Consider the following 17,338-nt stretch of genomic DNA (forward strand, 5'->3'; position numbering starts at 1 on the left):
CCGCCGCAAATGCAAATGCAAATGCAAATGCACGGCGAAGCCTCAACTCCAGATCCCACGCTAGGGTCTATTTTTAGCTCGATGAGGAAGGTTTACAGCACGAGTCATGGCGAAGGGAGATGAGGAAGACGAGGAGGAAGAGGAAGAGGAGCAGGAGGAAGATGGCTGGTGCCGTGGAGGGAAAGTGGTGCAGTCAGTGCCGGCGAGCTGAAGTAGGAGAAAAAAATAAAAATAAAGGCTGATGTCATTGGTACTTGGGATCCAGCTGAAAGTAGGGCAGTCTGAACAGGAGGGGGGGCGAGAGAGAGAGAGAGAGAGAGAGAGAGAGAGGGAGAGAGAGGGAGAGAGAGTAAAACTAAGAGACAGTCAAAAGAGAGAGAGAAAGAAGGAGAGACTGAGAAAGGATGATGAGAGAGAGAGAGAGAGAGAGAGAGAGAGAGGCGGGGCTGACCTACATACAGCTGTGCGACCTGAGGGTGTGTGTGCGTGTGTGTGTGTGCAAATGTATCTACACACATGCACACATTTGTGTGCTCGTGCATGCATGGATGCATTCGTGTGCATGTGCATGGATGCACGTGTGTGTGCGTGTGTGTGTGTGTGTGTGTGTGTGTGTGTGTGTGCAGGGTGCAGCATGAAAGAGACGACACAGCCTCATCAAGTGGTCGGCCAGAAAAATCGAAGAAGAGTGTAGAGGGGGAGGAGGAAGAGGAGGAGGTGGGTGACAGATAAGAGGAGTAAAAAAGAGGACAGGATGAAACGGGTGAGAGAGAGAGAGAGAGAGAGAGAGAGAGAGAGAGAGAGAGAGAAATAAAGTAGGGAAGGGGAGAGAGGAAGAATAGGAGCGAGCGATTACAGAGAGAAAAACTCAGCATGACACATTGGAGTGAGTGTGTGTGTGTGTGTGTGTGTGTGTGTGTGTGTGTGTGTGTGTGCATGCGCAGGCCACTGCTGCTGACAAGGCTCATGAATACATGAGACTCCCACACTCCCCCATCTGCTGTGGGTAATTGCAGTCGCAGTGTTTCTCTGCCGCAGTCGAGATCAGACCCAACATGCCGGTCAGAGAGAGAGAGAGAGAGAGAGAGAGAGAGAGAGAGAGAGGAGAAGGTGAATGAGTGTGTGGTGAGAGAAAAAGAGGGGAAAGAGAGGAGAAAGATGAAAAGAGCAAAAGAAAAAGAGAAATGGATGAATAAGTCTTCGTCCTTGTCTTAGTTTGACAGATAAAGACAGAGAGAAAGGAGGATGGATGGGTGGAGGTCTTCATTTTGCCCAGAATGGACAGAGAGAGAGAGAGAGAGAGATGGAAGGAGAAAGAGAGATGGATGAAGTGTTGCATTTCTGTATCATTGCCAAAGATGGAGTGAAAAGAAAAAAAAGAGGTAGGGATGAAAGGAAACAAAAAGAGGTGATGGATGGAGTTCTGCATAGATAGATAGATAGATAGATAGATAGATAGATAGATAGATAGATGGATAGATAGAGCAGCTCCGTGTCCTTGTCAAAGATGGCGAGACAGAGGAAGGAAGACAGCGAGACAGATAAATGGAGTGTCGCTTCCTGCAGCCTTGTCAAAGATGGAGGGAGAGAAAGAGGCGTAAAAGAACAGAGAGATGAGGATTCAAGGATGGGTCGGAAGAGAGGGAGAGGAAGAGAACGAGGAATGTGAATAGAAAGATAAAACATAAGGGAATGAGAGAGAGAGAGAGAGAGAGAGAACAATGAAGCATAAGGCAAGGAAAAACAACGAGACAGAAGAAAAGGCTGGTGTGCACTCAAGGAAAGAAGGAATGAGGTAAAAAGGGAAGGAAGGAAGGGATGGAGGAAGGAAGGAAGGAAGGGAGGGAGGAAGGAAAGAAGGAAGGAAGGAACAGGAGGGGAGAGCAGCAGTTTTTTTTAGTTGCAGCAGAACAGAGAGGTGATTTCTGACACACTTTTATGCTTTACCTCCTGATGCCTGTCCCTTTGCTGCTCCCTCTCTCTCTCACACACACACACACACACACACACTCACTCAGGGGTTCAGGATCCGAGATCAGATGAGATTTGCGAGTGAGAGAGAACTAATCTGTGACATTCTGTCAGAGTTATCGCCTCGTTTGGTCTTTTCCCTCTAGAAGCTGGAGAGGAAAAAAAAAAAGAGGACAAAATTCAAAGTGTTCAGTCTAATTCAGTCAAAACGGATTTCCCAAGGTTTGCTGCTGCTTCCGTGACAGGATGAATACGCAGCCTCATATCTGTGTTTATCTGTGTGTGTGTGTATGTGTGTGTGTGTGTGTTCTCTCCACCGCTGGGTCCATCAATACCAGCGTCTGATGTGCCGCCGAGCTTTGTTCACGTCCTCCGAATTTTATTTTCAATTCTAGTCAAGATCCCAAGACTTTAGGACACCAAACGTTACAGCAAAATATGTAGAAACTGATTATTGTTTTCCATTTGATGTATTGGCACAGCATAAAAAAAAACATAACAAAAAAACTGGCAGTACAAATGATACTTTTGTGTCAGTTTTAGTAAAATCAAACATGGAGCTGTCAGATAAACTTATTTTATTTTATTTTAGAGCTGCCACGACTTCTCAACCTTTCTTTTGACATAATATTGACTCTCATAAGGCCTTGAACTCCCACTCAAAGTTTTTTTTTTTTTTTTTTTTTGCCCTGAGGACTCTGATATGAAAAGATATTTTGGTTTGTGTGAACTATGGAATTGTCTAAATGTCATAAATTCAAAAAATTCAAGAGATTAAAATATAATGTTTAAAGCAAGCACTCGTACATATTTTTGCGCCATAGCGATGTGTGTCCCTTTGAAACCCGAAGAAATTCATTTAATTTCTTTCAAAAACATGGGACAAAGGGCGACTAGCAAAGTAGTAAAAAAAAATCGGAAAAATTTGAAAAAAATAAATAAATAAAAATAGCAACAAAAAATGACCAAATGAAACTGGCAAGAAATCGATATTTGTGATTGCTAAAAATTATATAGATTTCGTGTTTTTCTTTCACAAGCACAAACATCACAGTGAAATTAAACTATGATTTTGGTGCCAGTAGCTGGGTTTCCATCCAAATACACTGAAATTTTTGAGCGAATTTTGTCAAAATGCGCAAAAGAAAATGCAAATTTATGCCTGTTTCCATTAGTTTTGTTTTGCGATTATTGAGAGGAGAGTGCGCCGTGAGATGACGTCATCAGACAGCGTCTGTGTGTCGACTGAACAACAACAAACACTCAGCTGACACTCAAACAGCTGATCAGGGACAGACTCCTGCTGAACTTGTCGGCTCTTGGGAGAAGTCTGCTTACTATTTTGGCAGCGCTAACTTCGTACCGAACCATCCTAAATAAGGAATAAGAGACTAATAATAATAATAACTAATAATAAGACTGTAGCGTAGAAGTGTGATGTGGTATCCGGTCCAGTCATCGTTTATTCGCAAAACCTGTTTCCACAGCAAAAAGTCGCATTTTCTTTTATCGATACGCTGAGAAATCCACCCCCTCCAAGCGTAAAAACTTTTTTGCGAATTTTCGGCCGTTTTTCGAATTTCTGGCGTTTCCATCCAAGATTTTTTTTTTTTTTTTTTCGCAATTTCTGAAAATGCGAAAAAAAAATAGGTGGATGGAAACCCAGCTTATGTTATAAATCACTCAGCAGGTAACCGGCCTGCCAAAGCCTCGCTGTGTTCACAATCAGAATCAGAATCAGGATCAGAAATACTTTGTTAATCCCTGAGGGGAAATTGGGAAATTCCTTCAAACTGGAGCCGATTCTCTCTGCGTCTCTTGTCGGGTCTCCCGGTTCGTCACAGCGGCGCAGTACTGGGTCAAATGTGAGTCAAATTTCAGCCTCTTTGGGGACGCAAGTAACAACCAGGTAACCTCATTGTGTTTTCCTCGCAGCCGGCGGCCCCAGTGAACGCCTCTGTTCTTCTCATGTTGTTGCATCACAGATCGTGTGTGTGTTCCTGTTCTGTGTTTTTTCTGTTTGCCAGTTCCCAAACAGAAGACGTACACTTGCTGTCTTACTAATGCTGCTTTCTTGCTTTTTTTTTTTCTCTCCCCCCCCCTCCTGTTTTTCTCCTTCTGAAAATGTTATCTTTTTCCTTGAATTTGTCCTCTTTCTCACCTCTTTTCTTCCCTTTCCCCCCGTCCTCTGTTCCTGTTCTTTCATCCCGTTTTATTCCACCATTTCTCCATTTCCCCTCTCTCTTTTTGGGGAATTACTTGCCTGTCCTCTCTCCTGCTCTTTCCTTATGGATCCTTGCCTACTGATGTCTCCTGCCTCTTCCACCTCTCCTCTCCTCTACCTCATCTGTTCTCCTCTCACGTTCCTTTCTCCGATTTGTTGCTCTCCATTCTCTCCCTTCCGTAATGCTGCATATTTTCCTCTCTCCGTTCTCCACCTCTTCCTCTGTAAATGTCCAAACTCCCCGTTTCTCTGCCTCCAAATTCCTGCATTCTCCTGCTCCTCCTCCTCCCCATACTCGTGCATTTTTCCACTCTCCTCTTCCTCTTCCTCCTCCTCCACACCTCTCCAAACTCCCTTCTTCCTGTCTGTCAAACCTTTTCTCCCTCTTCGACCCTGCTCCTATCCAAATTTCCTACCACCTTTCCTCCCCATCTTCTTCCTCTTTCTCTGCCACTCCATCTTTTCGCCGCCATTCCTCTCTCTCCTCACCCCCTCTACAACTCCTTTCAACCCCTTTTTGATCTCTATATTTCTCTCCATCCTCCTCCTCCTCCTCCTCCCCTCCCTCCCGTCCTCCGGCGCCCAGCAGTAAGTACCGGCCTTCATCGGAGCAGCACAATGATAATTTCTCGCTGTCCACCATCGCTGAGGGCTCCCACCCAAATGTAAGGAAACTGTGCGACACCCCTCCTAACGTCCCCCATGCCCGTGCATTGGCTTACTATGATAACATTATCTGTCAGGTAACGTGGTTCTCGCCTCTCTCTCTCACCCCTTTTTCTGCATCCCCCCCGCCCCCACCCCACCCAAACCCTGACTCCCCTGAACCCCCCTTCCAACGCATGGGCATGAGTATTCCCTATCCTCTGGGGTGTGACATGCAGAGGGGGGAGGGTGGGGAGGATGGGAGAGGAGGGGGAGTCAAAGTGCGTGGAAAGACGTCGGAGGTTTTCTCAAGCGGCAAGGTGAAGTCTAAAGCCAAGGAGATGAGGTGGATGTATGTATAGATTCTCCCATACAGGGGGGAAATGAACACACACACACACACACACACACAGTCACATATTGTTATTCCATTATTTGGTTTTGAAAGGTTTTCATAAAAAGAGATCCGAGAGTTTCCTCAACGTTTTAATCCGTCGATTTAAGTTCAACAAATGGATTAAAGTCACCAAAATTGGAGTTACATGATATGCACAAATGCACACACACACACACACACACACACACACACGCCATACGTACAAATGCAAAGACACAAACCTGCATGCCCACTTGGACACTGGTTGAAACTGACATGCAAGTAAATGCACATGTACGCTGATTTAAGGTTAAATCCTTACTGTACGTGTGTGTATAGGCGACACTGTCAGGTATGCAAACATGCACATGCATATCAACACGTTCAATTAGCGACGACTGAGCCCTTGCCGCCTGTTACCATGGCGACGCGGCAGCTGTCGAGTCTCATAGTTTCATTGCGTTTATTGATTCAGTCCTCCGGTTTATTACTTATTGATCCCGTTTGAAGGTGACGGTGAGACACACCAGTACGGATACACGCATCCACACACACACACACACACACACACACACACACACACACAATAGAAAGAGGAAAAGACTAAGACCTCACATACATATGTCACATTGCTGCATTTTTCTCCTCTCCTATAAGAGAAAATGGCAAAATCAAATCTTGTTGTAGCTGCAAGAATCAGAGTTTGTGCATGACTGTAGAGAGGACAAGGAAGAATAATTTGCAGTTCTTATGGTAGATTAGTTCTTAGGTAGATGGTCAAGAGGTTTTATAGACGTGCTGCAGTCCAGTAAGGCAGGTTCTCAAGCTTGGGCTTCACCTCGCCTAGAGAAAACTCCCACAATCCCTCGCTGTGACGCCTCCCCGCCCCATCTCTCCCTGACCTGCTCTCCCTCTGATCGCCCCCTGCATCGGTATGTCATGGCATGCCTGCTCTATCGCTAACATGTGCCTCCCGGTGGCCATGTCAGCCACTGCAGCTCTGCTTCGCTACATATATATATATATTTTTTTTTTTTTTACTTATAACCAAATGTCTGCTTCACTCGTTTATCCTGAAAACGGGTGGGGAAGTGTGGGGGGGTAAAGAACTGATATGATGGGTCAAATACAAAAAAAATTATATTTTTTTGGAGTGGGGTGGGGCAGGATTGGTGTTACAACCAGGTAAGACAACGGTGTGGGAGATTTGTGACAAAGGGGCGGGATTATCCAATCAGGATAAACATCTGAGATGCAACGCCTCGCTGTCGCCTGCAGGTGGCACCGGAGAGCCTACAGGCGCCGCACTAATGGAAGCATGGGTAGCAAGTAGCAGTAATGCTAACATCGTAGCAGCATGGGTAGTTATAGTGCTACAACTTAGGTTTTATTTCTTTATTTTGTTTGTTTTGAATGATTTTAGTAGAGTTAAGATGTGGTACCACCCTCTAACAACTCCACAGTAGTTTTGGTTATTTATCTGAGTCTTTGTAAACTAAGTGGAATCTTTTTTTTTTTTTTTTTTTTTTTTTTGTTTAGCTTTGTAATCCCCCTAGCTCTACAATTTTAGACGTCCCATTTCATAATCTCATCACCGCTCAGCACCGAAATGCAGTGTCTTATCTAGCAACACTTAAACGTTCAGCATAATCACAGCCAAATGTCATTTTTATAACCTCGCCAGAAAGTAAACAAGTAAATATCATCCATCCTCTCCTCCTAACCACACCTCTGAAATTTCAGCTTCATAACTCAACACTACATGCACCTCACAGCCCCTGAGATTACAATCCATCAGCCGGGATTGAACAGTATTTGCATTTATTTAGGACTGGCTTGCTTTAGCCTCAGAGGATAAATGGGTTGGGTTTGCCACTAATGACAGTACAATGAGTGCCATGAAGCTGAGTCAGTCGCAGGAAAAGCTTTCCAATGTCAGCTTGGTGGACATTTGTGTGACTGACGACGTTCTTGGCGCGATCTTTATTGTCCAAAAAGCGGCGAAGCCTGTCCATCTGTCCCTCTAAACTACTGTTGGACCCCGGTTTATTTTCTAACAAGCCTCGCCGTTTTCCAACCAAACACGACTCACCGCCCCAGGCGTTCTCCAAAACCAAAAACCATACCAACTTTCCACTTTTTTTTCCCCAAACAAACCCAAAAATACGTCCACTAATATAGCAAATAACCTCGGTCCTCCCCCCCCGAGTTTGTGAACTAACAGTCGAGTGTGTGTGTGTGTGTGTGTCACCACGGCCGAGAACCTCGCCAGAAATATCCAAACCAGAATTGAATGTGATGTTATGGCCAGGCAGCACCAGGTTGTCTGTAAAAAATGCCGGATTGAACAGAGTCAGCGTATCTCCCAGACACGGCAGCGAGCTGGGAATATCAGCTGTCATCTGAGAGGAAGTCTGCTTGGTCTCTGTCTCTCACTGTCTCTCTTTCTCTATGTCTCTCTACCTCTCTCTCTCTCTCTCTCTGTCACTCCAACATTTGATATCTCTCGCTGTCTTTTATCTATCTGCTTCTACTTCTTGCCATCTGCCTCCTCTCTTTGTCTCTCTCTATAAATATCGTCTGTCTCTCTTCCTCTGCTTCTCTTTCTTTCCATCCACGTCAATCGATCTCTCTCTCTCTCTCTCATCTCTCTCTTTCCTCACCTTTCTCTCTCTCTCTCTCTTTCTCTGAGGATGTCTTATATGGTTTTGAAGAGTGTAACCCCTTGCCCCTCCCCCCCTCCCCCCAGAAAACCATGAGCAGATACACCTGGGAGTGTAAGACCAAAGAGGAGTCCGACTGTGAGGTAAGACCAAAGCCCCGCCCCTCGTAGAATTGGCCCCGCCCTCTCCACCTCCCCCAAACGGCTCTGTCATTGTTACTGTGGCCCTGTCAGTCACCCTCTCTCAACTCTCAGTGGACCGATCAACACCTTTTTTTCCTCTCACCTGAAACATTATCAGTCATGAAAACATCAAGAAAGGCATGTCCACGTGTATGATGTCACCTGTTAGCGAGCGCAAACCTAAACTCAGTTTATCCGATTTTTTATATGTAGAATTACGTTTACCTGCCTAAAGAAACAGAGATAGATCACATTGTTTGTCCATATTCATAATATAAATCCAGTGTTTAGGGACTAAATAAAAATGAGGGTAAATTTTAAATTCCATCTGGTGACAATAATGAAGGAAACACCATACTACTATGATGTTTATAATGAATTTTATGATGAATTGATCTCATTATGATTTGTGTCAGCCTTTAAAAGGTTTGGAAAGTCTATAGTCTATATATACACACATATTAACAAGTATCAAAGATGTGCATAAATGATTGACTTTTGAATGCATACATGATTTTTTTTTCCCTTTATATCAGTGTTTTTGTCTCATAGTGATCACCCTCTGGAGGTCATGGTTTACCTGACTTTTAATTCACGAAACCACCAGTGCTGATCCCAGTTCACGATTTAACATTGGGCAGGATGAGCTGACCCTGAACTGTTGCAACAAAAAAAAACAAAAAAAAACACTGCTGCTGCACTGAATTCAAAATTAAACAAAAACAAAAAAACATGAATCACCACATAGCGCTTTATATAACTCAGTTCACATAAATTGATCTCTCTGCTATTTTAAGGTGGCGTGAGGCCTAGAGGTTGGGGCATGGAAGGCACGAGCCCTTCATGACTTTATGACAAGCGTTATAAAAAGGGCGTCTGGTTTGTGGCTTTTCAGTGTGTGCTAATATAGCTCATCACCACAATGGAGAGACGCAGAGGCCAGTGCAGAAATAAAATCATCATAAATGGTTGAACTGACCCTTTAACTCACATTAAAGAGGCAGTGCTGGCGGTGAAAAGCCAAGAAAAAATCATGGAGAAAGAAAAGTGATATTGGTCCTGTGGCAGGTTAACACTGACCTTGAGGAGACCTTGACCATCCAGACAGAGGAGGCAGCCTCCCTCGCACACACACACACACACACACACACACACACACACGCGCACACGCTTCCCATCACCCCTTCTACACACTCAGATACACACACGTACACTGAGGCTTTTAATGGAAGAGGAAAAATGCTGCTGTAGAGGAAGAAACCAGAGAAATAGAACCAGACACACACACATACACACACACACACACACACACACACACACACACATACACACACACACACACACACACACACACACATACAAGCTGGCATGCAGGCACCACACAGCCCCATCTCTGTGCACGCACATAAACACGTGCATGTACACACACACACACACACACACACTCACACACAAAGGCATGCACACTCATACACTGGCATGCAGCCACCCACACATACAGTTAAAGTGAGCAGGCAAGCTCTCAAGGATAGAAATGAAAATCCTCATGTGGCGCACACACACACACACACACACACACACGCACACAAAAGAACAGCCACATTATGTAAAAACAAAAAAAAAGGTAGGTAAAAAAGGCTGCAGGTGTATATAGATGTTCACATATGCACAGCCTGCATAGCAACACACACACACACACACACACACACACACACACACACACACTAATCACTTTTAAACAATAATATAAAAACCACTCATGTTCTCCACTGCTAATATAACGCTTTGTGCTTATTCAGTGCTGCAGATTGAATCCGCTTTGCCCTCAGTCATCTTTCCGCAGTAAATCAGCAGACCGGCCGCTCTGCCGAAAACGTTAATGCAGAATCGTTTGCGTCGATGCTGAATAAAGTCAACACAGAAAATGAATCGAGCGGGCGGAGCCGGCTGTGATTTCTGAGAGGATTTCACGTCCGGGAAGTGAATCAGCTCACAGGACTGACTAATCAAAACAGAACTGACCGACCCTGCGTTCCAATACCCATACTACCATACTATTTAGTAGGGAAAAAAAGAATTAGTATGTCCCAATACATACTAAACTACATACTTTGTAAGGGCAGCTGCAGTACATACTAAAAGTAAAAAGTATAAGTATGCGATTTGGAACGCAGGGCTTAACTCCAAAAGCTGCAGGCGCACAGCACAATCCATTCAGACCTCAGCAGCAGATCACCCATTTAATTTGAATAGGTCTAGATGGTCGTCTAAACGCCGAGAGGAGGACAGACTGGGACCAGCAGAGTTCAGGTGGGAGGTCTGATCCCCCGGAGATCTCACCAGTCACATTTATTTAGGATAGAGATCAATGGGAGGTTAAAGTGGTAATCCACAAAATCCTCATTTTAAAAAAGTCATTTTTCCTCCGAAGCGCTCGTTGCTGCGGTGTCTCTGCACTACCGGTTTCCAGAGATCACCTGTCAATCAAACAGAGTGGGCGGGACTGTGATGCCTCGGATTTTCTGTTTGACTGAGTTTGAGTTTCCGTAGATTTGTGCTCATCTCTTTGTCTGCCCAGCCGTGGTGCTTATCACTGCTCATGCTAATTAGCCAGTTCTTCTTCTTCTGTTTATTAAAATAAACAGAAAAAAGCAAGTGACTTCCTGTGAGCGAGAGGGAAAGAGTTACCAGGCATCAGCTAGTGTTTAGAATAGCAAATGTTAAAGCTTTCTCACTGAAAGTCTGTTTTTTTTTTTTGTTTTTGTTTTTTTTTTTGGGTTTGGCAGTCAGAGATTATGTCAGTCCTGTAGGTGTTGGAGCACCGCTCTCATGGCAAACTGGAGGAATGTCATGTTTTGAAAAAAAAAAAAAAAAGAAAAGAAAGAAAGAAAAAGAAACTTGGAGCATAACATCCAGGTTGAAACTAACCAGAAATATCTTTTAACACACAACACAAGCACTCACATGTACAGTAAACACACCCACGCACACGTGTAGGCATGGAGTCCCTTGACACATGTGGGCAGACATACATTAAATACACTCACACACACACACACACACACACACACATACAGGTGCACAGTAAAACACATGTAATGTAAAATACATTAGGTTAGAAGGAAGACAAACACAAACTCCCAGCCCAGCAGCCAGAACTCTTAACTTTTAATTCAACCAGAGAAAAATAAAAAGGACACTGAAGCACTTAAAGGTGCAATCTGTCATGTTTTTAATTATATCATTGTAAAAAAAAAAAAAAAAAAAAAAAAAAAATGTCATATCTGGCTATAATTACTGTAAACATACGATCAAGATAATTAGCAGCCCGTTTTTTTGTTGCGAAGGTGTTTTTTGGCTATTCAGTCATTTTTATTGTTCAATTTAGTCAAGAGGTTAAATCGCAACAGGTCGCTTGATTGGTCTAAAAAAAATTTTAAAACTCCGCTGTGGATGCCCCATGTCAGCACATAAATAAAGACTCAATGCGCCTGGCTGCTGCACCATTTTCAGGTTAGGCTTTCACGAGAGCCGAGCTGGTCACGTCTTCTCAAAAAGCATGGGTTTGTTCAATTCTCCCATTTTAAAATTTAAATTTCCAGGAAGACATAAAGTTTTTGCACTGCGATTTGCTTACGGCGATTATATGAATGTCTCAAAATGAATGTGATATGGATTTACTGATGTTAAAATGCCATTGGGCGAGCCTTAAAACAAGTACACTGTAAGTACAGCTCGTTAGGACGTGTCCATGTGCCTCCATCATCATCATCATCAAAACCCCGTTTATCTCTGTACCCCCCCTCTTCTCCCCCCAAAGCGACACTCTCACTCTAAAGTCCCCGTGACTCTGTGCCTCCCACCTCCTTCTCCCCCATGCACAACAATACAAAACCGCTAAACCAACAAACAAAAACACAACATTTTCCAGTTTCACGCTGACGGGAGGACAGAGGGCCCCTATCCCGTAACCATGGAAGTGACGTATCCGCACGTTCTGCCTGAAGTTACTATCTAGGCCAACAGCCAATGGGTAAATGCTCTCACCCCTCTTCCCTTTTAAAAGTGCCATTGAATAAAAGCAAACATTCAATTGGGTGTGTTTGTAAATGGCACTGCCCTCAGGGTCTGGAATTTGGTGTGTGAGTGAGTGAGCGCAAGTGTGTGTGTGTGTGCGCACGTGTATGAATAACAATGTGTGTGATGACCACTGATCTTGCCAACCTGTGTGTGTGTGTGTGAGAGAGAGAGAGAGAATTTGTGTGTCCTTGTGTGCCATGCTTGTGTGTGAGTGCGAGGGTTTGCGTGTGCGTTTGCTTGCCTGCCTGCATGTGTGTGTGTGTGTGTGTGTGTGTGCACGTGCATTAGCGAGCGTGCCAGTCGGCTGTGGACAAAGAGGCGCAGACGGTCGCCCCGGGATGCCTCGGCGCAGCAGGGTCAATGATGCCATGCAATATTAATGGGGAAAACAGGCTGGAAAACAAGAGCCGAAATGGCTTCCGCAATCAATGTTTTCCCCCTGACCTTAATTATGTTCAGATGAATTGAAGTGAAACTACAGTTGCCTCTTAAAACACATTGTTTTTTCCCCCGGCGACTGCTTGGGTATGTATGACGGTGGTACCCGCTGATCGGCCATGATGGTCCCTGTGTTTGTGGCCGTTATTGTTTCATTTTTTTTTTTTTCTCTTTTCTTTTTGTTCAAGCGGGACAATGAATGGGAGTAAGGACGTGAAGGAGGGGCTGCATGAGCGATTATAAGGGGTGTATTGTATGGTTAAAGGGGGGGGGGGGTTTGGGGTTCTTGCATGTGGATATGCATGTGCTCCCTGGGTTGCTTGGTGTCGCTCATGCAGCTCACCTCGGCGTCTCCTCAACCAAACACAACATGCCAGCCGAGCATGATGAGAGTCAGGCAGCACTGAGGAACAATGGCTGCTATTGAAATTGTTTCTGCTAACAGTAACTACAATCTGGTCTTTAGAAATCAGTGTTTTCTGGTGTAGTTTAGGACATACTGGTGGTACTAGAGGCATGAAAGTGGAACAAAAAAAATCTTCTGTAGGTAACCAGATCAAAGGGAGGGGTTCCTAAAAGCGTTAGTGAGTCAGTTCATCTCTCTTTGTTAGAGAACTAAGCAAAGACGATGTAGGTCTTCAAAGAAATACACACCTGGTGTGTTGGTTGGAAATTGCCTCAGAGACTACAAGAGAATTTAAGTGTCTCTAAAACAGTGGTTCTCAACGGGTGGGTCATGGTTCAAAAAAGAGGGCCACAGGTTGCCTCTGAGTTGACCAAGGGCCCCTGAGTCCATTTCTCTAGTAAATAAATAAATAAATAAATAGAAACAGAAAATAAATAGAAAATAAATAGAAAAAAAGGAAAAAAAAAAACAAAACTTTATTTCCGGTCCAGTGGTTTTAATCAGACTGGCTTCCTGAGCTAGCTTACTCTACATCATGGCACAAAACACGAGTTTTATTGTTCCATCGTTAATATCAGGCCTATTATTGTATTATTGCTGTAGAACAAACACGTTCTGGCGTTATTTCTTTGGGTTAAAGCCTAATTTATTGCACTTTCTTATTTGATTGTGTTTTTAGCGGTAGATAAGTGCATTGTGTATTACAGTGCAGCAAAATATTCCAAAATAAGAATTTTTTTGTGGTATGAAATGCATTCAACATGCTTAGGAGGTCCAAAATTGGGACCAAACCAAGTGCTACTGGGTAACTTTAATTACCAAAGACAAATGTGGCTCATCCAGTTGAGAACCGCTGCTCTAAAGCAGTTTCCCTCCAACCGACCGGGTCGAACCTGATACTGAACACACCAGGGTTTTCTGTGGGGGGGGTCCTAATTGTGCTGTCTATCCCCCTGCCTCCCCCCTACCCCTTCCCCCCGGGTAGGATGATCCTAATTCCCAGAACAAGCTGGAGGACCCGGTGAAGGCTCCGCCCAAGGAGGACGACTCCCTCAACATCCACAACTCCCTGACCCCCAAACACGAGAACCACAAGGTCCTGGGCGAGGAGAACTCCTCGGAGGTAAACTCACTGCAGAACAACATGATGTAAAACAAAACAACACGACAACAAAACAGCAAACAACCCAACACAACGACACCGAAACGACGAGGCGTGCCGGCGATGGGAGCCTGAAACCCCTCCCAGCTGTCTGAGTGCACCTAACCGGTCAACCAACAACCAACCAACCAACCAACCAACAACCGACCAGCCTGCCAGCCAGAAAACCAGCCAACCAGTCCAGTCTACAACCGTCTCCGAAACGGCAACACTGCCACCAAGCGGCCCAGGTCGCTGCAAAAAAAAGAAAAGGAAAAAAAAAAAAACTTACACCACCAACATCACTGTCACCGCCACCACCGCCCCAGCTGAGAGTAAACCCCGCCCCCGTCCCGCCGTCGCCTAGCAACCCCCTTACATCCACTCACACCCCTGCCTCGCAGCCCCGCCCCCCTTGTTGCTGTCACTCTACTTTTCCTGATCTCCCTTACCTGCACACACACACACACACAAATACACACACACACACACTGACATGTATATGAACATAGGCAGCATACGCATACAGTAAATAAAAGATAACCTACTTGAACATATACACATTTACCTATACACACACACACGCACACACACACCCTCCCCTGCCTGCATTGGTGTATTTTGTAAAAATCATACAGAAGTTTAAAAAAAATGAAGTTAAACATCATTGTAAAAAAAAAAGAAGATAAAGCTACTGAGAGGTTTTGATGTTTGTCTGACTAATCCAGTGAGTATGTATAAATATCGGAAAAAAAATTTGCTTGGATTGATTTAAAAGAAGCTACACAATGTGTCTTGGTTTTCATTGATGTGATTTCTAATCCTTTGATGTACTTGTTTTATTTTGTACTTTTTTGGGACTTCGAACAGAGAAAAAAAAGAGATTTAGACAGTTGTTGAAATAAACCTTTTTAACATGACGTCTGTGGATCCTGTGTTTTCCTGCTCGTCGCTCCTTCTTCTCTCCTGCACCCCGACGCTGTCTGCATGGCTTTGAACACGGCTTCTGACATCCTTGTAGTACATGTGCTCCCCTGCTTACACACACACACACACACACACACACACACACACACACACACACACACACACACACACGTCAATACAAAGTGTCAGACTCGGACAACTTCTGAAAACTAATAATTTTTACAGAGTAGCTACATGGCATTTAATTGTCATTACCACACCAGCAACATTATACCAGTAATTATAAATATATTTTCCCCACATAGACAGACTATATCCAGCTAAATTCTATGTCTAAGTTATTGTTATTATCATATTTCATCTCTTACAAAATCAAAATTAGCAGTTGGTTGTTAGTGCAAGAAAAAAATGATGCTCTTTCTTACATATAGAAAACCATATCATCAGTAAACAGATGTAGCTTTACCATTACATTTCATCTACAGTGGCTTGTTCTGCCAATTCCAAGATGATAAACATAGGTTAAAACATAAAAATGGTTTATAAAAGGCCCTGTATCAATGACTGTGATCATGACCTATGTTCCATCAATTGAAATGATGAATTCTTGTTTATTTGCACTGAAGTTTAGGCAATCAGCTGATGCTCTTGTCCGCAGCGACTCAAAAAAAAAGAAAATCTGAAGTCACTGATGGGTGAAAACCTTGTTACTCATTTTGTGTTTTTACTTAAAAGATTAAATGCACTGCAGACAATTTACATCTTATGTCACAGTGTGATATTCAGCCCTAAAATGATATTTTTCTTACACAAGTAAAAAAAGATCCCATTTGTTTATAATGCAGCTTCATTTGTTTAAATACATTTCCTGGATCAAATGTAATTTTCTTGATCCAAGTGGGCTGATCACTTTTAATCTGCCTTGTTTTAATGTTTAAATATTTAATATATTTATACTTGTTGCCAGAAACATTCCTGAAACAAGTAAAATGTATTGTAAAAACAGGATTATCTCATCCCAGTGGCAGACTTTCACCTTGTTTTAAGGAAAACGAGATTTTAAATGTGTTATGTAAAACTGCCAGGGGTCGGGGGAAATGAGGACCCTTTGGAGTCAACTAACAAAAACTGTGTCATGACCATGGCCTTAACTGTGATCACACCTCAGTTTTGCATGGTGCACCCTCAAGATTGAATATATTGCTAATGACTTCATCAAGATAGAGATTTGTTTGCACTGTAGCTCCACTGTGGGTTGTAAAAGTTGTGCAACCCCTGGGATTATGAAACCTTTTCAAAACTGGTGGGGTAAACTGAAAAACACATGGCTGTCAAGATGAGAGCGAGGCAGGTTTTCTCTTCTCTGACAGAAACCAACATGGTGGAGATACAAGGTTTTTACCCAACAACAATCACATGGTATTTTATATGCACCAAGAGCTAAAAATAGGTCACATTTGTGTAAACTGCCTCTCGGAAAGTCATTTTCATGTAACAGTTACATTTACATTTTAGCCATGTGGCGGATATTTTTATCCAGAGCAGAATTTATTTAAATTCCTGCAACGTCATAATCAGCTAACAGCCTGCAGGGCGAAGGTCAGAGCCACAGCACACTGACAGTAGATTTATGATAAAAAAGAAAAAAGAGCTCGGCAGAAAATGTGAGACACTCAGACAGTTTTGAGGTTTATGTGTGAATTTTCCCAGTTTGAACGGCATCAGGAGAGTCTGCAGACACTGTTGAATAATCTTCACACCACACACCGCTCATCAGAATCCAGGCTGCTGCTGCTGCATGATTCCTGCCTCCAGAGAAGCCTCCCTGTTTCCAGCTGGACACACACACACACACACACACACACACACACACGTACTAATGCACATGCACAAAGGCAAACAAACCCACACATTTACATATATGCTTGCAAACACACGTGAACACGCATACGCACCTACAAAAAATGGTATACATATACTGTGCATGCACACCCACAGAAATACACACAAACAAATGTACGTTAATACATTTAACAGCACACTTACACTTGTAAACACATTCATACACACACACAGAACTACACACACACACACACACATACATAAACACACACATAGACACAGCTCTGTGCCAGAATAGGAAGAGAAAATGAAATTTTCACCAATTGAAAAAAAATGCTGCCTATAAAATGATGGAGAGCAAAAATGAAAAAGAAATGAATGTTTGTTATGGCGTAGTTTAATATTATTATGCAGCAAATTGCTCAAGTCGGTCCTTGCTAGAG

At 43.5% G+C, this 17,338-nt stretch overlaps 1 protein-coding gene across 4 annotated transcripts in view; it reads left to right on the forward strand.

The window, feature by feature from the left end:
* cspg5a (chondroitin sulfate proteoglycan 5a) overlaps positions 1-15,046 on the forward strand; it is a 67,721-nt gene extending 52,675 nt beyond the window's left edge. The window contains exons 4-7 of one of the 4 annotated variants that reach the window (XM_030073233.1): positions 4,785-4,860; positions 7,966-8,022; positions 11,993-12,094; positions 13,971-14,028. In XM_030073233.1, coding sequence (XP_029929093.1) covers positions 4,785-4,860; positions 7,966-8,022; positions 11,993-12,079 — 220 coding nt within the window. In that variant the 3' untranslated portion in view covers positions 12,080-12,094; positions 13,971-14,028. Of the gene's footprint in view, positions 1-4,784; positions 4,939-7,965; positions 8,023-11,992; positions 12,095-13,970 lie in introns of all 4 variants that reach the window. The other 3 variants (XM_030073231.1, XM_030073230.1, XM_030073232.1) reach the window with 3 other exon arrangements.
* The last annotated feature ends 2,292 nt before the right edge of the window (positions 15,047-17,338 follow it).

Source organism: Myripristis murdjan, chromosome 16 (assembly GCF_902150065.1).
Source record: "Myripristis murdjan chromosome 16, fMyrMur1.1, whole genome shotgun sequence".
Taxonomy (NCBI): Eukaryota; Metazoa; Chordata; class Actinopteri; order Holocentriformes; family Holocentridae; genus Myripristis; species Myripristis murdjan.